This window comes from Diprion similis, chromosome 12 (assembly GCF_021155765.1).
Source record: "Diprion similis isolate iyDipSimi1 chromosome 12, iyDipSimi1.1, whole genome shotgun sequence".
Lineage (NCBI taxonomy): Eukaryota > Metazoa > Arthropoda > Insecta > Hymenoptera > Diprionidae > Diprion > Diprion similis.
In genome coordinates, this window is record NC_060116.1 from 9,074,643 (window position 1) to 9,099,032 (window position 24,390).

At 41.2% G+C, this 24,390-nt stretch overlaps 2 protein-coding genes across 3 annotated transcripts in view; one reads left to right on the top strand and one right to left on the bottom strand.

The window, feature by feature from the left end:
• Positions 1–4,498: 4,498 nt before the first annotated feature.
• The window catches only part of LOC124413137 (Kv channel-interacting protein 4), a 43,058-nt gene continuing 23,166 nt past the window's right edge, over positions 4,499–24,390 (top strand). The window contains exon 1 of the mRNA XM_046893513.1: positions 4,499–4,745. Coding sequence (XP_046749469.1) covers positions 4,581–4,745 — 165 coding nt within the window. The 5' untranslated portion in view covers positions 4,499–4,580. The remainder of the gene's footprint in view (positions 4,746–24,390) is intronic.
• LOC124413136 (dynein regulatory complex subunit 5-like) overlaps positions 10,402–24,390 on the bottom strand; it is a 40,522-nt gene continuing 26,533 nt past the window's right edge. Inside the window, exon 12 of one of the 2 annotated variants that reach the window (XM_046893511.1) lies at positions 10,402–10,501. In XM_046893511.1, the coding sequence (XP_046749467.1) occupies positions 10,435–10,501 (67 nt within the window). In that variant the 3' untranslated portion in view covers positions 10,402–10,434. The remainder of the gene's footprint in view (positions 10,502–24,390) is intronic. The other variant, XM_046893512.1, reaches the window with a different exon arrangement.

A 24,390-nucleotide genomic window follows, 5' to 3' on the forward strand; every position in this document is an offset into this window, starting at 1 on the left:
AAAACTAAACGTGTTAGCACTAATTGAGCGTAACAACGTTTGGATTACTACAATTAGCAATCCACCATTCGTTCCAGGGTAAAGCTTTCTAATGAATTTTTTACGCCCTGTAACTGTGACTTGAGTTTTGCAGTTTATACACAGCTTCTCCCAAAAACTACGGAGTCTGTATACCAGGCATCCGACACTATGATATAACCCGGATGCTTTCGACGCGGTGATTAATCACCGTTACGCATATAGGCTTGTAATACCCGGCGTCAATAACGATTTTTTATCGAATTAAATTAATTTCTCGCTGAAAAGCCCGCGCAACTCGCACCTTGAATTTATGAATTTTAATATCGATGTGGATTTTCCAATTTTCACGTCCCACTCTGGCAGGTTGCAGACGACAGAGTAATCGCTCGTCGCGCTTATTCGATCAAGTTTAACTTCTTTTTAGTGTTTTTTATTCTTTTCCTTCCTTTTCCAAATCCAAGACACCATTTTCTCCTTATACAAAAGAACCTGGCCTAAGGGGTTTTCAATTTCATAAGAGATATTCATCCACGACGGAGACCGGATATAAGGGACAAGGTTCGAAACACGACGGCGTCCCTTAGGCAGCGGTGCTTGGCGAACAAGAGCTTTTTCCCCCTTCGCAATGCTCCCGTATTGTTGACCCTGCTGACGAGGCTGGTCGAAACAGCAAGCTGCGTGAATGGCTCTCTGAAGTTGAAGATTTTCGTCGATTAAGAGGTAGCGCTACTCTAGGATTTTGGGAAATTCGATTTTTTGTTGGATTAAACAATATTTTAGGGTCATAAAAACAGTATCTATTTTGTCCTATGGTGATAAGAGTTTTTTTCCAAGGTTCAATTCTCGATCTTGCAACAGTGAACGCATTTTTCTAGAAACCACTTTCTTCAAACTGGGGGGATAGATTACTTGAACACCGTTGCATGGATCGATTTGAAATTTTGAAAGTAGCTTCACAATTACATTCTCTATCGAAGTGCGTAGCCGTTTTTTGTTACTCAATGCAAACTTTTTTTTATCAACAATTAACTGTTTATTTTTATGCCAAAAATCGATTCATTTTTTCAATTGTACACCATTGCTAAAAAATTTGATCAAAAGAAAAAAACCTCTACGTGCTTCCATAGGCAATAGTATATAGATTACAATTTTTTTAAATTTTTTGTTCCAAGTCTTATACTTCACGAGAAATTCGTCTTCTCGTGAAGGAGTATTAAAAAAATGCTATTCCAAAGATTGGCTCTATCGCCGCCATTTCACATTAAAACGATAATAAAATTTTGTTCACTCATACTTCAATATGTATTGGATAAACCCTCTGTAAAGAAATCCTATTCCTTTCTCCATACTCCTAAAAAAAATGGTAAAAGTTAGGCCTTTTTCTCGGCTGTTAGAATGATGGCGTCCCTTAAGAAACTGAGATCGAGAGACACGGAATCTCGTTGGATATTATTAATATAATGTAATGTATTGATCATTGGCGAGCGTCGAGCGGTGAAATCGCACAAGTTATTTTTATCGCATATACATATACCTATACATCAACTTTCGCGCTACCAGCCTTACGACGACTGAAAGCGAACGCTCTCTGCAAAGAGTTATACTCGCGAAAGCGAATTTGGTTTCGGGACAAATAACTCAGGATAAACGAACTATCAGGAGACCTCGGCGGGATTCGAGATCGGGGGAGACGCGCCTGCTCCCGTAGGATAGATCCGCCACCCCGACTCTGTGTTTCGGGGTGTTTTGGCTGCTTGGACCGAGGGCGCGTCGATATGCTGCTTCGTGTTCCTTTGGTCCTGAGGGATTGGTACCGGTGCAAGAGTTAACTTTTTCACATCCCGTAGAGCGAGATTTAACCGCGATTGGATATTCATCCGTGAATAACAGAGTCCGTCAACAATTCCGAATTTTCGCACCCCCTGAAAAGGTCAGACGTACCTACCTACCTACCTACCTACCTACCTACGAAGAAGGTGACGATTTTACGCCCGGATGAGTTACGAGTAGACGAAATTCCCCCGAGAAATCCTCTATTTTGTCGAGCTTCTTGTTTATCGAAATACGAGTAATTTCGGATGATATTTTCACGCTAAATTACCATGCGATCAGGAGTCGATTATTTCACTTCGATACTTCGTTTTAGATACGGGTGGTGAAATTATAACAGACGTTATTTTATATGACAATAGTGTAGAATACAGTATAAGTATAATAAAAGCAGAGAAAGAGATTTTTACGGAAAAAAGCTTAATCCTTGTATCATCAAAAATGATTAAAACCAATTAATAAAATCCGAGAGATTAATGTGCAGTGACCAAAAGTCTAGCGAAGTAGCCACCGCTGCGTAAACACGATTACTGTGTCATTTTAAATATAATTTCAAGGCTCTCACGCGACTCTCTTTCATCTCAAGGTAAATATCCGAGGACCCGATGTATATAAATATATATTACATATATTTGGACAAATATTCATATGTTCCAGCGACGAATCCGTCGAGTTTTTACAGTCTATATCACCGACGTACATTTTCGAAACCAAAGAGAATTTCATTTCTATGCGTCTGTTATAAAAACTAGGGCTCTGCGCAAACGGATCGATTAATCGGTAAAACAATAAATCGAACCTCACGATTGCATCGATGAATTTCATTTCATAGTCCTAGGTGTGATCTAGATACCCTCGAAACAATGTTATCACCAGAATTCAAGAGTGATTAGTACAGGAGAGTATAAAAAGCAACCAGATGAATAAAAAATTCAAAACGTATCCACTCGAATCCTCTTCTTCCCCTCCGAGGCAGGGATGAACGAACGTGCAAAGTCGTCGATAGATAAGCCGAACGCGTGAAACCACGCTTCCAAGTATTAAAGAAAACTGCTCATTCCGCGGGATCCGATCTGGACCGCGTTTGCTCTTCACTGGAGGCTGCGGACCGGATAGAGCGCGGGTGTCAGGGCGACGGGAACACAGGGTATAATTCGGCTAGGTACGAAGACGGGGCTCGGCGCTCCGACGCTCCGGCGCTGGGTAGGGCGTCGAGGCGATCGAGGCGTCCGCGCGAGGTGCCCCGGAGACGTCGTGGTGGGGAAAAGCGTCGCGACGCGCAACCCGGGCAGCCAGTGTCGTGCCCGACGCGTACCTTACTACTCGATACCGGGCCCGGTACTCGGAACTCACATGGCCGAGGGACTGACTGCCGATGTCACTCGTGTCGAGTGATAGCAGGTGAACGGCGAGGTCGTCGGCGACCCGGGACTCGCGGTTTAAAGATTTTTTTAAAAGGCGTTGTGACGGAAGTTCGTGCATCGCGTCGAGCATTCGCAGTCACGTTGCGTTCCGTATGACGTATGACAGTGGTGTTTCGATAGTGCAACCCCTGACGGAGGGATGAAGTCCTTCAGTGAGAGGATCGCAAGAACGTCTGAGGCTCGTTGATGCAATTTTTCACGTTCCTGGTCCGATTCAAGGTCTCTTTGTTTGGCCAGTTTTTAATAATTGTAACGTCGTTTTCAACACCTGTGAGCCTAATCGAAATCCTTGTTGAGGATAAATCCGGACCGGAGGGTATGGAGTGACAGTTTTCAGTAATGTAGTGCCGTTTTGAACTGTACCTTGAATCGAACTCTGTATTTTCAAAGTTTTACAGTCACCAAAGCTCGGACTAAACCACGACACGCCCACAAATATTGTTACTTAAAATGTATGGCTTGATTATTTTTAATAAAAAATCTCGCGGTTGTTACAAAGGTTCAATAAGCTAGTCCAAGAGTTCTGCAATTGTTCGGATGAGATTACCTTGACTTCAATTGATCCCCATAATCGGTGGCTACGAGTTATGGATTACGTTCAGCAAGGAACGAGATTAGTAAAAATTTTCAAAGCAATCAGAGCTGTGACAAATATACAAGGACTGCGTTGAGGGTGCAGCGTAAAAAGAAGATTCAAATTCGAGACTCGAAGGTGGAGAAACGGGGAGAAGAATTCGTAAAACGAGAGAACGAGGAGAGGCGATAAACCGAAAGAAGGTACAATCCACCAGGCGATTGGGCAGCTGGGTGACAGTTCGCTGGCGCGGAAGTGAAAACGAATGAACATCGCGTGTCTGCGAGGCTACCTTGTGTCTACCTTATTGTTTGCAAACCTCTCTGGCAAATCTACCGGAGTCTAGGTGTTCTAGTCTCGACTATCTATCGGTCGAATTTATCGCGGTACTATTAAGGTAATGAATGGGCACTTTGAAGAAGAATACCATCAAGCCGCGTGCTTCGGGACTTTACGATAAGCCTTGCTTACAGACACACGTGTCAGTTTCGCGAAGGTAATCAAAATACCGAATGGACTTGACCAAGTCGACACTTCGGCAGTTGAAAGAATTTTAACGATCCGAGCTGATATACCGCTTCGGTTTTACTAATTGCAACAGAATAGAATAACCGCAGCGATCACTGATCGAGAGACCAAGCAAGCAAGCTCTCCTCAAGTTCAAACCATGTCGAGGGGATCGTTGGTGCCTTGAGGAGGATCGACGGAGGTGTAACGTCGACGAAGGGAACATGGCCACACCGCCAGACTCACCTGGACCGGAAGAGGCGCTTTTCGAATTTGAAAGCACGCGAGCCAGGCAGCCAACGACGAGGCCGGTCGCCCTGGAGGAGCTTCTTCGTCAGACGAAATTCACCCGGCAGGAAATACGCGTCATGTATCGCGGATTCAAGCAGGTAATTACACTTCGAATGCCGCGGAGAAGGTCTTCCTCTTGTACGCTGCCCTTGCAACCCCCCCCCCCCTCCCCCGCCGTAAGAAATTCGAGCAAAGTAGACGTCCAACGTCGCCGCCTAGATTCAACCGGGGATCTAATTTGAGGGAGAAGACGTTGCGAGATTAATAGAACGGCTGGACGCCGTCATGTCCGCGTGTTTGCCTTACGACGGCATATAGACCGAGAGCCGGTGTCCCTTCCTCTGCTTCGGGTGTCCTCTGTCTCCACCGGCTACAGGGGCTACCGAAACTGAAACAAACCATCACCGCTTGGGAGAATAACGGCACACTTAACACTGATTTACGAGCGTTTAATTCGTGTAGCTGGTGGGAGACTGCGGTTTTTCATAGTCGTACTTAACGTTCAGGTTAGGCTAGGCCAATGGTAAATATTGACTCGGGGCGAACTTTTTTACCAACGATAAAACTCCGCGACCGAGTTGAAATTCCGCCGGATAATGTAATCGCTAATTTTAATGCTGCACCGATTTTTTTTTTCTAGTATTCGTTCCTTCCTCCGTACGATCTGCACTTTTCGTTGACGCTGTGCAAGTGCGAACTCTGATAAAAGATTTAAGAAAAATTCCCAAACTTTTAATCCAAAGTCGCTTCACCGAGTATAGAATTTCAAAGCATATGTCATTTATAAGGAGAAATAAGGAAGCAAGTTTGCTCGCAGCTTTTGTTACAAGAGAGGCTACGAGCACCGATAAGTCTAGTCGGAAATCCCACGGCGGGATTTTCATGCGGTATTCAGATGCACTGAATTTTCGCAGACTCATTCTAGGTCGCTTTTCACCCGACGACTGGTTCAACACGATTTTCGTTCAGAGAGGAAACGGCGAGCTAGAGAGTGGCGGCCTGTCGTCGCTTGGCACGTTTCCCTAATTCATACCGGAATCACGTGGAGGCATGCGGACATGAAAGAAATATTCTCTTTTCATTTGCCCTGACATGTTGCCAGGGAGAAAAGTATGCGTATAAATTTAAAGCGCAATTACCATCGTTCCTGCTTTTCAATTCCCATGCAGCGAACCACCACCAACCTTAAAGGTCCCTTATGGTGAAAGTCCCTTTCGACGCGCCATTCCACATACGTCCGTTAATATTTTCCCTTCTGTCTACGTTCGATTCTCCTTCGCTTTGTAATCGTATTCGAAAAGTCTTACGAGGTATACAAATGCGATTCCATTCCAAGCGACCATCGCACAAAGCACTCTCTATTCAGATGTTCGTGTATTTTACTGTTACATTTACACGCTTGAAATACGACGTGAAGAAGCAGAAGGAACCCCAGGTGTGCATGCAACACACAGTGTATTCCGGGACAGCGGTAGCCAACTTCAGACTCTTTTATCTGCGCCGACACACAGCCGCGAAGTATGTACTCTCAATGAACTCGGACTGTAAATCATCCGATGGTTATACCACGTTATAGCCGCAAGAAAGTCCGCGGTTCTCTGATGTCCTCTTCGAAGTTTCCCAGAAATTGACCAAGCCAGCTTTCGTTAACACGAAGCGCATCCGGTGTTCTCGCCGCAATATCTATGTTGCCCAACCCTCCTCGCAGGGTTCCGGTTAAGTGTCACCCTCAGTTCTGGGTGGTATCCAGTGTGACGTTACGGGTCATTTTATTTTTCCACGGTTGACACTCCCTGGCGTTTGTATTACACTTGTATGTATACTTCGTTTTGTTTCGATTCTCATTTCAAGACTCTCGACGATTCTGAAGTCGTTAAACGTGCGGAATGTAAAAGTCGACAATAATGAAAGGTGATACCGAGCAGTTATCAACTTGTCCTGTGTGCTTTGGTGTAAAGTTGCACACTCAGGATTTCCCACTCCTCGATTTTGTTGTCTCTGAAGCTGAGACAGAGTTTCATTGCAGAGATAACAGAAGCATCTTAGATCTTCGATGTGGAAGCCGAATAGAAAATCGTTATTGATAAAGAGGAGAAAAATTTCACTCTTCGTTTCACACAATGTTTATGAAAATACTTTTTCGAGTGAGAGTGGGCGATGATGAATGACTTTAACGCTTCTTAAACAGCGGAGACCTTGTACAGACCTCGTGATCATGAAGCCCAGCTACGATCACTCTGTTACCGAATTCGCGACAGCTGACTCCAGACTGAGGGAAGCTCGAATCAATAAATTGTTCACGCGTCGTCTTTGAGAAACAAGGCGCAGTTTCGACAGTGTTGCGGAAACACATGTGACTTTGAGGAATGGCCCTGGGATTTCACCGCTTCGATCGACCAGTACGCGAAAATTCGGTATTCAATTTGGCACTGCTTCTTAATACACACTCTTGTTTACGAATGAATAATTCAGTCCGCTGATCTGCATTTTCGAACTCAAAAACGACGCTCGTCGAAGACACGTTCTCGGCGATCCTCGAGGTCCTGGAAGCTCCCTGCAGGAAATATGAGGAAATTTACAACTTCTTGGAATGGTAGGGAAATACTTGCCCTTAAATTATACTTCGGTATTGAAAATGTCTCGCATATTTTTTATTACTTCGTGTTTCTGTAGCCAATAGCTTTCTTAAAATCCTTTGTTCAAAGCTATAATCACTCAAATATTGCTTTGATGTACCTAAGATTGACTGGAATTTTATTAAACAATTTTTATGAGTTAAATTCATATAATTTTCGTTGAATAAAATTTTTCTTTTGTTTTATTTATACACATTTTTTCTTCAGTCACGAAATGAAATTACGTAAAATAATTACGCGGCGTAAAACACTGGAGGAAAAATTGACCTTCAAATTATTTTCATTTATCCGCTATGCCAGCTAGCATAAGTGACGCGTGGATCGACTCGGGGTCTCAACCCCGGTCAAAATTAGGGGTTCGGCAATGTTTATGGCTGGGTGAGTTTTCGAGGTGAGTTTACGAACGGCGGGTGAAGGGTTCGCATAAGTTTCAATTCCGAAGCAGAATGTATTGCCATATCCTCAACTGTGATCAAAATTTTACGAAGGTTTTCGGGCTGATTTATGCGAAGTTTGAAAATACGAAATTAGATATAAAAGGTGAACGTACAGTTCACCTCGACGTGATTGATTCGAGAAATACAATCGATTCAATTCGGCGTGCTGCATTATTGGATTGCTTATCGTTGAAATGAATATTGGCAGAGCCATCGATACATGGCAATAAGATTCTGTGCGTTGAAATCGATTGAAAATAGGGTCGTAAGTGGATAACTCGGCTCCGTTCAGAGCTGAAATTTCATAGGATAATAGACCCGGATGAGGAGTTTACAGTAAATCCAGCTAGACGTAAATCGCAGTGTCCAACTTTTATCACGCGATTACCAAAGCCATTAAAATCGACTACAAGTCGTTTCAGCGTTCGTGCCGCTACTTCAAGGGGATAGATACAAATCCTAATTGTAACCGCGGAAAATAGTCAAAGAATCAGAGCTTCCGAATAAATAATCACTTCACTTTTCACAGATTGACTTGAAGAAAAATCGTCGAAATTCCTCAATATCAATCATCCGTTTCGTGGCTGTTGAAGCATCGATCGATATGTTTGAACGATCATAGTCAAGGAGATCAAAGGTTCAGCAACGATTGATCTGATTTATTGCGAATATTGATTCTGCATCGATTGGTACATCAATATATCAAGTAGAGGCGAAGATTTTTAAAATCTGACAGCGTTATTGGAATGCTGGAACAATTTGCCAGTGAATTTAAAATTAACGTCAAAGAATTTTCTGTTGTTATGAATATCTTCGCAACTACACAAGATTTGTAAGTTTCGTATTGTTTAATATTCAGTAGCATGATCCATACGGTTTATTCTGGTATACGTCAACGTTAATCTTGAATAAATAACGCCTCTGTAGCCATTAAACAAACCACGTGAGCAAATAAATAATAAATTCACGTTCCTTGCTCATTCGCGATAATGGAAAAGTGATAGTATTAAATTTGGCGTAAGACCGCAGTGACAGGCATCCGTCGTACAGAATCGAAACTCTTTTCAACAAGTTAATAAATTGACTGCTTTTCAAACCAACTTCACAAATCGGGGTCGCCTTCCCGGCCTGACGAAACCTCGCTCCTTGAGTCTAAAGCTTTCGGCTTCGGTCACAAGGGCTAGAAAAAACAGAAACCCAAGTAAAATTTGGCAAGAAGACGGTCTCTTCTTCTCACTCTTCCCTTCTCTCCTCTTCTCGCTCTGCCTTGTCGACGTAAATGAACAAGTAGCGACTTCCGAACGTCCGTTGCTGACGGATAAGTTCGTATGATGGATTACTTCGTCTATCTTTCTCTAGCTCGTCATTAACTCGGCGAACTCCATCCCCTCCACTTCTCTTTCTCTCTCCAACTCTCGTCTTTGCTCTCATTCGCTCGTTCCTTTTGCATTCATCTCTGTATGGAGAGAGAGCAAGAGAGAGAGAAAAATACGAAAAATCGACTTCAAATTACCGAATCGACGGAGGCTGCGATCTTCCAGAGATTAAGTGGAAAAGCTTGGATAAAAAATTCAGTTTATCGGAAAAATTCAAAACCATATACCCAGTCTTTGATGCGATCGATTGCAACGAGAATAACTAATATCTGCAGCTCGGCGATGTTGCTGGTAGAAAGGAGGGAAGAGTAGAGACGAGACTATCCTTAATAAATATTATAAATATCGTCGATATATCGATATATCGGTAAAATGTGCCGAGTTTCTTTTCAGTTGCGTATTTTTTCTTTCGTCATAAGTTTATTGACTAGTACGCATACAGCGTAATGGAGAGTTGCATATTTCATAGGAGGAAAATATTTGGAAAAGATCCATAAATCCTGTCAATAAAATAAAAAAGCTTTCGACCATAATTGGAGGGAATACAAATGAAAAATGTACGAATAAACCGCAGCGAGGAATCTAAGTCAATAAGAGGTAGAACTGTACAAAAAACTTCTATTCTTCTAAGAGGGAGGAGGGAGGAGAGAAATAATTAAATTAAGAAAAGAGCGAAAAATAGATAAGCTTCTCGGACGGGATAAGCTGGAGAAAACCGACGACTGAGAACTCGGATGAAAGACAAATCGAGACAAAGAACTCAGACTCAAGTTTACGGTTAATCCCTTAAATTAATGTAGGATCCCTCTTTTTTGGGGGATCGAGTTTCACGCGCCGGTGGTTTCGAAGCAGAGGAAATAATAACTAAATGAGGGAGATGTGGAGAGAATATGTTTAGAACGAGAAAAGCGTACACGTGCCCTTGAAGAAACGAGCGTCTTATGAAAATAAAACCATAAGTTATACTTATTGACACCATTTTCCAAAGGATAAATTTCACCTCCGGTGTACATCCTATGTATCCCTCAGCGAGAGTAAGATGGTGGATTTTTACTCTTTTCCGCACAAATTTCTGCACGAGTCCTGCACATGCCACGTGACAAAAGCTCCAATTGACGAAGAGGGAAAGAGAGAAAAAATTTTTAAAAAAACTGGCGGAAAAAGAAAGAAGAGCAAGGAAATACAGCGGAACGTTCACGTTGTAATTCTTAATTTACGGCAAAGCTCAGGATGTGGCCTGCAGGGCAGAATGGCCAAGCTGTTACATAACGCGCACCTCACGTATCCAGAGAACGTTGAGCGTCAAGCCGCTTATTATCTTTCAACTGAAGAATCCCCTCAGAGATCTTGGAGATTCCAGACGCTTTCACGGCGTGAAAAGCGGTTATGCATCTGTAGCTGATACCTATGGAGGAAAAAGGAAAAAACCTATGAATTTTCCAAGTTTAAAAAACGGGCTTGGTAAATTGAGAAGCCATCTTTGTATATTCGCAAAATCCTTGTTTTCACAGACTGCAGAGATTTTTCTTCTGACAGCTAATTTCCTTTCTATCTCCATTAGTTTTTGTATGAAGTGTCTCGAAAGGAATGAAAATAAATGTAGCTAAAAATCTCAGACTTTCATCTCAATTCTAAGTACTAGTTGCCACTAAGTCGTTAAATTTTCTCATTCGTAAAATAAATGTCACTCTTTGGTTCTCCGTGGTTAATTTTATTTTGGTAAAAATATCTAAAATCTTCATCAAACATCTGTGACTATATATATATATATAGGTTAAAATTTCACCAAGTTGCAGATTTTGTCACCCCTGATCTGCAACTTCTCGCGACAGTGAAACTCCCTTCGGTGAAAATTGTTGGTTGTTAGTTGAAAACAAACGGACGCGGCGCGGCGTGTTCGGCTAGCCTGCGATGTACTTTTGTGGGAATTTCCACAAAACCGCGGTTAAAGTCGTGCCCACAGCGTTCCGACAGTCGACCAACATCCAACCCCCTTTTGATTTCCTCGCAGTTGGTGTAGCTACCCTCTGATTCAAGAGCGAGTAGCTCCGCGTGTTCTAAAATACTAGATCTTTTCCCTGTTGGTTGCAACAATTGGACGATAATTGTTATACCTTCTCGCTTTTCGGTGAAAGTTTTCAACGAAATAACGTGGCGTGAAAAAGACTCACTAGTCTCGTAACCAGCCGTATGAATATTCAGGCAAACCACGCGATTTCCATGTTCACCGGTTACGAGATGGACATAAATTAGCCAAAGGCACAGCCATACTCCGTGCGACTTGTAAATACAAGGGAAATACGGAGATCAACATTGAAAAACTCTCTCAATATGAAGGAGAAAAAATAAATAAATAAATAAATAAAATACTGGCCAACTCTTCGCGAGTCGCAAAACAATATCAGCTATCACGATTCAACGTGTTGTGTTCCCCAGGGATATTACAGGGCTGAGTGAACATTCGAACATAACTGACAGTGCCAAACTGGCCGTAAGAATTTCGGTGGTAAAAAAAAAAAAAAACCTGATGGGCAGTTTTCGGTTCAATTTTCCGCCGTTTAGATATCCGGATTTGTATTTACCTTTTCCCTGCACGAACATTTCGTCTATATTTAATGTGTTATACAGACGTTTGCAAATAGTGCAGAGCATGATACAGTCGAGAGAAAATACGAATTCCAAGAGCAATAGCTGCTGAATTTCATCTCTGGACATTCGTGCATTCGAAATATGAATTTCACACGATAAGATCTACCCCCATCATTTCCATCATCGTTCAGAGATCACCTTGGTGGTGGAAGCGTCATTTTTACTCAGAATTTATGACCCAGTTCGTAAATCTCGTTCGCTAGAAGCTTCCGCCTTATGGAAAGCGACCGGATGCAGAGATTAAAAAGCGGGAAAAAATATAGCGCCGGAAACTTTGATGTAAAACACAGTTGTAGGTACCTACGTTCAGGTGCAGCGGATTAATTTACTCATAACCGGTAGATATGGGGATAAGAGAGAGAGAGAGAAAGAGAGAGGAGAGAGAAAAAGCTAGACTTGCAGCGAATAAAAACATTAAATAAATTTTAGAAAGGTACCTCTGCAACGGCTGCAAAGCACTTGCTTTGAAATGTTATAAACACTGCAGCTACTATCTGAAGGACTATAATCACCCGTTGAAACTTTGAAACACCGACGGTATTGAAGAATTTTGTTTTGCATTGAATTCATTTCGTAGATGACTTTTTGCTATCAATAGTTATAAAACTTGTTAAAGTCTTTACGTTTCCATTAACAGTTTAAGAAAAAACGTGACTAGACTTTGTTTAATAAGACAAGGAAAAAGTAGGTTGTAAAATTGGATAGATTGACATGTGCAAATAGATTAAAAATGTGTATTTGACTATTTTTTTTATTTTGATTTACGCAGTAGTCACGCTATTTAAACAGTTACAGCACGTTGCGAGTAAAAGAGAAGCAGACGAAAAAGCTGGCCTCGCGGTATTGAAAAAGTGCGGATTTTCTCCCGCGTCAATATCTCTCTCCCCCTTCCGAAGGGCGAATTCCCCCTACCCCACAGGATGACGAGTCCCCTTTGCACTCACTCTGGTTACATATTTAGAGCGAGCGCTTGTCGATGGGTGCAGAGTGCGGCGGATATGAGAGAATGAGCAGGCATCCCATCGATGTAAAACGGAGTGGATTGCGCGGTAGGGTTGTAAAAGTTTTTTACTTTTTTTTATTTTTTGAAAAATTCATGCTGCGCCGGTGAAACTTTTTCTTATTCTCAACTTTTATTCCTGTAAATCAGTGTGCTGCGAAAGAGGGTTGTAAATGTTGGTGGACTGTTTTACCACTTATTATCAGTTGAATCGTCTGATTGATTCCGGGATGTGACGGAAGAATGCCATCGCCTGCTCGATAACTTACGCGGTTTTTGCACAGCGGCGTCGACAGTGGTTGAAACCGAAAAAAAAAATTGTGGCTCGGTCTTAGGTGTAGGTTGTACCTCCATGTGAGAGATGAGTTACGACAACGAAGACATGTTTTCGGCCCCTTAGATGCGGAAGCTTGATGATCGATAGGGCAAACAGACAAGCCGAATGCTATTGTCATGGTGAAATTGGAAGTTTGAAAAACTTGGAGAGGAGAGAAGAAAACATCACAATTAATCGGCTCGGAATGATTGAGATTGGATTCATCTTACGTGCCGGTTTTGGAGTCTGATGGAAGAGGAAACTTGTTCGAGTATCGTCATCGATCTCGTCGAACCCGTAGTTAGTCAATGTCCAGAGAGCTGAGAGTCTTGGGGGTTGAGGGGACGCACAAAAACCAAGAAGTGATGGAAAAACAGGAGCAAAAGGACGAGAGTAAGATTTAAAAAAATAAAGGGTGCCGCTACTGACCGTGAGATGTATGGCCGTGGGAAAAATATCAGGTGGTGTTCAATGATTTTGAGATAAGTGGAATAAGCGATCCCATTCCAGAAGTATAAAGGGACAAACCTTTCTCTACAATCACTGAAATTGAATTTAACGCGTTGCCAGAAAATCCAGTTCAAGGTATTGGAAACCGACATCGAGGTTTTTGACATTTTAATACTGTAGACAAACCGAGGTTGCTGAAAGACTGCTATTATCCGGCCATTAGTGGCCCAACCTTAAAAGCCGGGACTATAAGAATAATGTCTCGCTTTGTGTACACTTACTTCGAAAACTAGAAACGACGCTGCATCGAGTCTTAAGTGCGGATCAGGACACAACAAAGATCGTGGAACTTTTTATCAGGAGTGAATGAAGGGAAAAAACCAATAAAGAGAGAGAAGAGAGTAAAGACATGCAATAATCGCGAAAACAAGTCCTTCGCTTACTTTATCTGTTTCCAATTAATGTTCATCGAGCTTTTGGCGTGGCTGAATGACTTGGAATGAATATCGTCGTTGCATCAGAATGATTTTCTCCAACTCGTGAATATCTGATATCGACAAGCTGCAGTGGTTATACGTAGGTGTAGACAGTGCACGAAATCTCCTTCAACAACTTTTTGGCACGGTATCAATGCCGCACGGACCATTACAAGGCGCATTCAATACACCAGACAACAAACGCCATTGTTGAATAGCAGGTACGTAGTCGCAGCGTGCATGCATGCATGCATGCTCCTTCCGTGCAACGCTGTGATGTATGATAACCACCTGAATAAAATAGTATGCAAGCACACAAAGACGCCGACGGGCAGCTCGGCAAAGCGAAAGAAGAAACGGAATAAGGATCTCGCGACCTGTGCGTTTCCACAGCATCGGACACGATGCAGAGAATTGAAACTTTGACTTTGAAGGAAAAGATTTTTCTCGAAACGAATCACACGTCAATTCGACTACGAGCCAAATACATCCATGTGTTCGAAGCAAGGCGATACATAAATACATCCATTTGATAAAATAAGAAAATAAGAAGAGGAAAAGGAAAATCGGTCACGATCAAGTATCGATCATTTTCGTGTAGGGCGAATGTTTCTACGTATCAAAGGATTAATAATAATTTGCCAAGAAAAGTTTCTCAATATAATATAAGAGTGTATAAGCAATAAAATAATTTAGCTTGTAATTTTCATAGCGTGAATGGACCTTTGCATCATTTTTAACAATATTCGGAGGAAAAAAAGATCACTCAAGAGAGAGAGAGAAATAGAGTGTCGAGAAAATGATGATCTATTTTTGGCAATACCTTGATACACGCTATCCAAGTACTAACGAACAGCTCTGCTGCTTTCGCTCGGCGTATTTGTATCACTGTGATCAGTTGTACTCCGAGCTTTTATAAAGCTTTGATCAGTCCCACATTTTTGGCTTACATGCATCTCCGTCCCTCGAAATATGTTCGCGCAACTATAACGTTTCGTATTTCCGTACTTACTCTCTGAAATTAAACAGTGCATATAATAATAAAAATACTGCGGGAAGTGCGTCGTTTGGTTCAAACGTAAGTATGTAGTATAAACTCTTTATTCGATAAAGAATAATGCAATTTTATAAGAACCATTCGATCACAGCGCGGTTATGATTTCTGGGATTCGATTAATACGCGTGATCGATAACGTAGAAAAATACTTGGATGATTAAAAGAGCAGTTTTTGATTTTTGCGACGAGGCGTGAGGTACGAATGAGTGTTTCTTGAAAATCTTGACGAGGCTGAAACCCCTCTGGGAATCACAAATTGCGTATTGATCGCGCATTAACAGCAACTATATAAGGGTGCCAATGCTCATTCGCAGAAATTCGATTCAACTTTATCGCCGTTTATTCGTTATATGAACAGAATAAACGTGTCGCGTCAGGTTTCTTCTAAGATAATTTGCAACCGGACGAATCGCGGAGGTAAATATTTCCGCGCTATCTCTACAGCGGTTCGCCGTTATTATTTACGAGCAACCCTTTCCGATATCAATGTTTATGCTCGTGCACGAGCACATCTCCTATTCTAGACTTATACGGTAATAAGCAGGGCTGATAACGGCCAAGTCTCGTTTATAGAACAACAAGATTCATGAATAAATTGAATTAAAAATTAACAATAGAAGAGATGAAATGGATGATTTCCGGGTTTCATTCTTTTTGGCAGTCAAAAAGCCAGCTCTTGTCTGCGAAACTGGCTTCTACAAAATTCAGCAATGCCAAATTGCTTTCGTGGAATAACCTGCAAACTGCAGAGAAGCGAATTTGGCGCGAATTATTTCCGCGTCTAATCGAGCGACGACGTGCGAATTGTGGCAGCGTAGAGACACTGAAATAGATCCCAACAATATCGTACGGTTTCGGTTAGTAACCCCAAACCGAATCGTGGTGCACATTATAAGGCGAACTATGTGTTCATACCGTTACAACTTGCATCACAACAGAAAATTTCGTTCAACTCTTTTAATCCTCGCGTCAGTTTCGCTCCTCAAGAAATTAACCAACGCGAACGTACGAATGCCAAGTTTTATAAATATGTCAAATCAAAGTCGTGGGGTTGGGGTTGATTCATCGGTCGTCAGTGGCATGGGGTACTTGGTATTCTGAAATTTCTGCTCGTTTGGGACCAACAAGGATTTTGAACCCTCCATAGAGCTGCGGTAACACACCTGGGATAAATGTTGTTCCTGAAATGAGCGATTCGATTAATTATTCCCGAGAAGTAAGTAGGAGTCGCTGGTGAGGGTTGGCCATACGAGTCAGCGTATTAGGGTGTTTCGGTTGGAAGCGAGACTTCTTGTTGTGAATAGCAAATAAGAGTAGAGAAAAAATTATCCTCGTTGCAGGATATTTCTATACTCCAATTCTAAAGTATCTTTATACGAATGCCAAGTTTTTCCACTCAAGTTACACGAGGATTATGTCGTTTCTTTTTATTGTTATCATTCACGAGTCAGGATTTATTAATGACAAGGTAAAAGTGGATAGTTTAGTCATCGAAAACGTTGAAACACAAAGTTTTACATAAAATTAACTTTTGAGTCAAGGTTTTTATAAGTCTTGAACCTCAGAGTTATAATGGATTCTGTTCAATGAATTTTTTCGCCCAGAATTTGAGTCTTTACAAAATGCTTCCAGGATCAAGTCCGTATAATTGAATGCAGCTGAATGGTAACGATCGGAAAAAATTAAGACTTCCCCGTCTAACTTGCGTGGGAATAAAACTTCAGGTTTTGAGATTGATCTTCTAAAATCGGGTTCAAGAGATATTTTCTTCTAGCTACTTGCAAGTTTTTCGGATGAAAATCAAGCAAAAAAAAAAAAGAATAAAGGAAAGGCGTTTAAAAGTGGGGTGGATAGAATTAGGTAATTAAACCTCGTAAACTTTTGTGGAAGTGTGTTTGTGTTGTGTTTCCATCGTAAAGCACGTTGAGCGATTGATTTTTGTGGAATTAAAAAAGTTTCACTTTCGAAATCGAAATCGTAGCTCAACGCTCTCTGAAATCTCGCCCTACCGCCGTAATATTTATGGGGTATTCCGCTATGGAGGAAATAACAGACGTACGCGGAGAACGGACAGCAGCTATATAAGGTGGAGAATTAAAAGCAAGAAACAATGGTAAATCGTAACCACCGCCTCTGCGAATAGGAACGAAAAACGAGCAAGAGTTGAGAAACGGCGAGAATAGATGGTAACAAAGGCTCGCCTCGCTCTCTGCAGTCATGGCGGCGAAGTTAACGCTTAAATGTGGGTATCCAGGGATGATGGAGGGTCCAGGGAGGATCTCGCTGCCTACGCTCTTGATCCCTTAAAATAAGGCACCTTGCATTAACGCGGTGTTTGTACTTTCGTGACAAAGTAAAAAGTTACATCGGTTAGCAAAAATGGTCAAAATTTATCGCGTGAAATTGAATCAAGCCAGCTTCCAGGACTTTTTATGAAATTCTATGAAATCGTTGAATTCTAAGAATCACGCATAGAAAAAGAAAAAAGAAAAAAAAAATCAGTAACACTTGTTAAATATTGAATACAAATACGTCTGAAGAAGTGTTTTTTCAATTAAAAGAGACGTAAATTTACTTCATGTTGAAAATTGTTTTTCTGGTTACTTTCTTGTTGAATCGAATAATGCGATTTCTTTGAAAGAGGTAAACTTTTCAATTTCACCGTATTTGGTCAAGTTAGGAAAACCTTTCTCCGGGTGTTTACACCCTAACTGTTTCAATTTTAAAAACCTATTACATCCACGCGAAAGGTTTACAAATTTGTGAAAAACAATTGCAATTTTCTGAAGCTATTCGCCATTTCTCCAGCAAAAATGTGAAACTCGAGATCAAATATAAATCAGCGAGTGGTCCTTGGCTCGTAATTCTTTACCCTCTGAATTCTCCCAATGAAAATACATATATTTGAGAATGCGACACATTTTATCCCCGTCTAATCACCCAAGTTCAGATATTGTGGAGTGTCTGCACGTACGTGACGTAAAAAACCAAGAGTATAGAAGCTCGAGGAGAAGAAGAAGGTGGTACAAAAACGTGGGAAGAGAAGAGAAGACTAAACAGGAAAGAAAAATACGCACCCTTCGGTGAAGCGGGGAGAGAATCGTTGGGTAATTAAAAAAGGGAGGGAAGTAAGGGGGCGAAAAGCACAGGCAGGATGCTCGCCGAGGAGACATAGACGGGACAGTCTAGAAATTAGAGGACCTCGCCGAGGGCGCGACGCGGAACTTGAAATGAGAAATATCCCGTTCAGGGAGCCGTACGGACGACTTTTCGAGACTTGCATGGCGAGTTCTTTTCTTCCACGGCAAGCCTCCTACGAGTGGGCTCTCGACCAGAGACTTCGCGATGAGCGCCGTCTTTCGACGCCCTGGCTTCGTTTTCCCGCATTTTCACCTTACTCTGCACTCGAGTACGTACTGTAAAGTAGGTATACGTGTATAGGTGGGTATCAACGTGCTAACGAGCCCAAAGAGAGAGAGAGAGAGAGAGAGAGAGGGAAACAATTTAAGAGGCGACGGGGACGGCATTAATTTTTTGGAATTACATTTTCTCTTTTTTATTGGATTATTCGACGCATGTAGCAGCTCCAGAAATCAGATACAGAATTTGTTCCAGGGATTTGTGGACGTAATATATATAAAAACGTAAAACGTATATATATATACACTAAAATTGACCGGAAAAGTGAACAAAGGTAGAAAGCCTTATGTCTGATGGATACGCCTTTTCAGAACCAGAATACATTTTTATTTGTCAGATTTATAAATGGTATAAGGTCGTATCCAACATTTTTCTGTTTTTTTTTTTTTTTCTCGTAAACGACGGCAAAAACCTTCGAAACATATAAAGATTTATCGATTTCGGAAAGAATGTTTGAAATTTGATCAAGTTGATTTCCTCTCGCGATAATTTCATCATCCCATCTTCCAATCGACGATATTAATTATTCGACGAATAACTATAAACAAAAAAAATATAGAAACTAATTTATTTTAATTTTTTCCTTCTCATTTCTGAATGAATTCGGGAAGAGAAAATATCCACGAATATTTAATTGGCGGCATCGCGAGCAGCTGATACAATAAAAGCAGAAATAAGATTGAAAAAAAGAACTTCGTTCGGCACGATAATTCCTCTGCGGAGAGTTCCGTCGGACTTTCTGTAGCGGATATTAATAACGTGTCATGGCCTCCGCAAATCAGAGAACTCGACCACCTGTTTATATCCGGGGCTCCAGTCCGTCTGCTACTGCTGCTGTACAGTTTGACCTTAACGCGTAATAATTTGTTCCGAGAATAATCAACGATCAAAATTAGCGTCACTCTTTCCAAATTCATATACCTGTAAAAAATTTGGGACTTGAAAAGAGACTGGAGACGGAGAATGTTTTAACAAAGAAAAAAAATAAGTTTTCGAAAGTTTCAGTTCAAAATTTGAATTTCGAAAGGTCACTCATAATTTTTTTTCAATTTTTTGGTGCATTTCTTTAGATCTTTTAAAGCGACCTTTTAATATTCATATTAAAATTTCGTAAATTTTTTTTCTTCAATTTAGTAAGAAAGAATCGATAACAATACACCACGACATGAATTGAAAATCAAACAAAATACTGAAAATATAATTTTTTTAATATAATTTTTTGACGATTTTTGACATTTTAAAAAATTTGGAGCGACCTCTTAAAATTTTTTTTTTTGAGCTGTCCCTTGGAATGGGCTCTTAAAACGTCAAAAACTCACATTTTGTCACACGAGACTCAAAAAAAAAAACAGTCGGTTTTTTTGCGCCACCCTAATGTATATGCATTGAGGAACAACAAGATTTCGGGATATCTTCAAAATCAAGGTCGAAAGAATTTCAGGTACAAATTGGAGAGGATTACGCCTCTATACATCGAAACTGCAGACATTATCATTGAAAACTTTCCTCAATGCGATTAATTGTTTAATCAGAGTTTTTAGATGAGCCGGGAAAACTTTTGCACAACTTTGAACAAACAGAAGACATTGTGGAGACCGTGGCCATTGGGAAAATCCAGCAAAAATTACCCTCCGAAAGTTGATCAAACTTAACCGCAAAAGCCACCGCTGATGACTTAACTCGAGTCAACTATGCGTGCGAATAAAATTCTGCCGTTTTTATTTCTCAAGAGACGTCGACGTGCTTCTTTGAATTTATGATAGTCGCGTAATGATATCGCAGAAACGAAACGTGAGGCGCATATAAATCCCCCAACAAAAATTGTTTCGTTGAATTAATAACTCTGTAATCGTTTCCTCGTTCCTAAATAAAGATGAGAAAGTAAATATCCGGACATTTAGATGGATTTCAAAATATACAATCGATACAGATTTATTCCCCCGATTTCAAGTCGAAGACCTGAAAACGAAGGAAACGAAACGGTTCTTGAGTAAGAACAATAAATAATATCAGATAAACGGTGGAAAAAAAAAAAAAAAATTCTGGCCGGGTGGTCAGACCATGATTGTTATATTTTTTTTGGGTCGCTGAGCCAGAATCCGAAGTCCATTTTACCCCATAATGTCAGAATCTTATAATCTTATAAACATAATTATAAGATTGTTTAAGATTATGTCAAAAACCTGACGTGATGGGGTGAAATGGACTTTGGATTCCGTTTCAGTGACACAAAAAACGTACAATAATCATCGTCTGACCCCCTCCCCCACTGCCAGAAATTTTTCTTTTTTTGTGTGGCTGTGTAATTAATGAAAATTTCCGAGAACCAGATGCAGAGAGGGAGTAACGCGGCTTCTTATGGATTCGTGCGTCATGAGGGAGGGAGTAGGAGGTGAAAAATATGAAAAACAATACCGATTACTCGGCGCACAACGAATGATGATACTCGTTTATAACGCTCTTCATTCCCTCTGATAAATCACGCCCCGCGAGTCCAAACAAACTTATCTGTAGGTATATGTATATACCCATGTTGAACAATTTGAGCAAATGTTTTATAATTAAAACAGTCAAGATGATTAAACTCTGCGGTTTTTTCATCCAATTCTAATTTTCTCGGGTTTATTTTTATCACGATAGAGATCTCCCGAGATCGCTTGAAAAAAAAAAAATTGTTTTTTCAAACATTTTGTAGAAATCTAGGTAACGAGAAAAATGTGTCCAGAAACATTAGAATCGAATAAATAAAGACGAGAGTTTGATCATTTTGAACGTTTTCGGATTTGTTGCCATTGCACGTGAAAAATTTTATTTCAATCGTGTCCACTATTACTGGCTAAAATTAGATGACTGGAAATTTTCAAACTGGTTTTCCTCTTCTTTCAACTTTTTAACTGGATGATTTGCTCGATTCATTCTTAATAAACAGTTTAGTTAGAATGGAATACAAGTACAGACTAAAGTCGATCCGATTAGATACATAATTTCGATACTAGCATATACGGATAGAGTAATCGAGATGAAATTTAACACCATGACAGCCATCTGCATGCGGTCCAACAACCTCAGCTGTCGTCTGTTATTCGTTTCTGATTCGTGGCGTAGAAAATTGCCCTTGAAATCATCTGACGAGAGTAAAGCGTGCTATTTAGATTCGTCCCATTATGCCACTCGGTGCAACGCCATTCGGTTATTTTCGACCAGCCCACGCCGTGCGGAAAAGCGTGAAGGGACGCGTCGACGTCATAAGCGCCGCGCCGGAATAGAAGCGCGTTGTGTCTAATTATACGTAATAAGTGCAGCGCGCATCGTGTTCGATATCCGTACGATACATTGTAGGTAAAGTCATGTGTAAATAATTATTCTATAGCTGCATGCTTCACAGGGAGTCAGAATTAACTGGAAACTGCGCATATTGCACAGCGAAATTTAAACACGATCGGTGCGCAAACAAGCGAGATATTGCGAGCCGGAATGCAAACACCTGCTACAAAATTCACGTACGATTAGCAGAATTTAATATAACTTATCTCCTGTGCACACATTATAAACCTAGCACGTGTAACGTGACTATCCCAGTTCAAACACTCGGTGAATTTAATCCCCGGAAAGTAGACGACCACTGCTAAAAGCTGTCGAGGTTTCTAGTGGCGCAATTTTATCTTATTGCAAAAAACGAGAGAAGAGGAGGAAAAAAATAAATTTTTTTTCACATTTATATATATAATACCCTCGAGTGTCACAAATTTACTAAAATTTATTCACCGTATGCGGAAATAGTAGACAAATAATTGTTTTTATCGACGCGAATTTGCTGCACGTATCTACTAGAGTGGTCCTCGAAAAGTTAATTTTTGAATTTCGACTGTCTCATTCTCCAAATTAGTTGCAAATAATTCAAAAATACTTTTATAATTTTTTCAGATTTTTATCTCAACTCTAACCCTCTCCACCAAAGGGTTGATTTAGAGTCCAGGTGGTCAATAGTGACCCAAGAAACCCCCCTGCATCAAATTTCATCAAAATCCGTTTGGTAGATTTAGTGTTCCCTTGTAGAGGGTTAAAAGAGGAAATCAATCCTTCCCAGCGCGGGTTAAAGTTCAGATAAGAATCTGAAAAATGAGGGAATTATTTTTTAATTATTTGAAGTAGATTTGGGTAGGGGGTGAGACAGTCAAGATTCAAAAGTTTTTAAGGACCTTTTTAAGGACTACCCTAGTATGTATAGCTCACTTCTACGAGCTCGCATTAACTTGTAACTCCGTAATTACGGAACGGCAATTAATCGCGGACAGCTCGACACTGCGTAGATCTGCTCGTCCTCGAATTTCGAGTTAATTTGATTCGATATCGTCCCGGACATCCGGAGTGGATGGATTCGCCGAGTTGCCGCTGGCAACTACGAGTCTCCGAACTCTGCAGATAAGCAGAGGCCTATAAAATTTTCGTGCATATGTGTAACACGTACAGAGCCGAACCTACGAGAGTGAGAGAGAGTGAGAGAGAGTGAGAGGAAGGAATAATATCTGCAGCTCCATTATTTTCCGGATGGAGATATTGCGGGTACGCGTGAATAAAGGCGGTTCAAGGGGATGATCCAACTTCCAACTACTTTGCCAAGGGGGGGAGGGGGGGGGGGGGGGGTTTGCTTCTGTAGCTACACGCAAAGTAATCTAACTTGTTACCCCTCCCCTTGGCCCCGGCACCCGACTTATAAAATGAATTTTATCCGACGAAAGTTTTGATCGTCGCAGTCTGGATAATGCAGCGATAAGAAGTCCTTCGTCAAAGAGGGTAATTGTCGCTCTTTGAATGGAATAAAGAGAGCTCGATTGTTTTCAATTAAGGGAAACGTTTGTACTAATTCAGATGAAATCTGACTGCGGTGTATAAGTAAGAGAAAAACGATTCCGAGGTAGTAGTAAAGTGAGATAACGAGAATCGCAGACGTAAATTCTGTAACACACGTTACAGTGCAACGATGCATTTTACTTCTCAGGATCGAATGGACAAAGAAACTCACCGTCACGTTGAGGCTCGAGGTCTCGAAAGTTTGGCAGAACCATCCTTCAAAGACACGTTCCCTCGAGTCGCGCGCCCAAAGACGACCCTTGAGCTTTGCGAAGGCCTGTTATATGCATGAGGGATGTCTCGAGAGAAATTTGGATCTAATATATATACTAAAATTTCAGCTAAGCCGCCCTTTCATTCTGTATGTACATGTACATACATGTGTATAAAATTCTGAACGCTACCATGCCGCGAGACTCGCGAGTGGCTCAGTTTTCAAACCAAACCATGTAATCCCAGAACCCAGGGTGGGAAGACGTCTGGTACCCGGTACTCTATGCCTGCACGATCATCTCGCCGTGACGACGAGTCCTCTTTACGCACGCGTGTTTCTGCACACGGGGGAGAAATTCGCGCCAAAGAGCCACTCGGGGGGCTCGGAGTGAGGCTCGATCTAATTGGGAAAGCAACGTGTGAATCATTCGAGCGTGTCCTCTTAGAGCTCTTTCTCTTTTCCGCCAGAAGTAACTCGAGTTTTAAGTTCTTTACTTCAGATTTATAATTCCAGATTTGTCTCGCTGCCAAAAGAACTTGAAATTAGCTGAAGACGCACTTATTCTAAATTTTTTATCGGTTCTTGTAGCGTCAATTATGCTGAGGTTTTATCCTATTCTGAAAATTCTTTCGAGGTTCGATGTTTGGATATTAACCACAAAAAGCTGCGGAGACGTTTCCGGCTCGGTTTGGGACGACATAAAAAGCCCATTCATCTCAATTCAAGAAAGGTTACAAATCACGTTCTAAATCGCGGTACATTTCGGTCGCCTCCGAATGTACGGGGACATTTCGAGGACCTTGTAAGCTCGTTCCAATATATTTCACGGCATGATCGTCCTGCTCCTTCGTTTCGAAATAC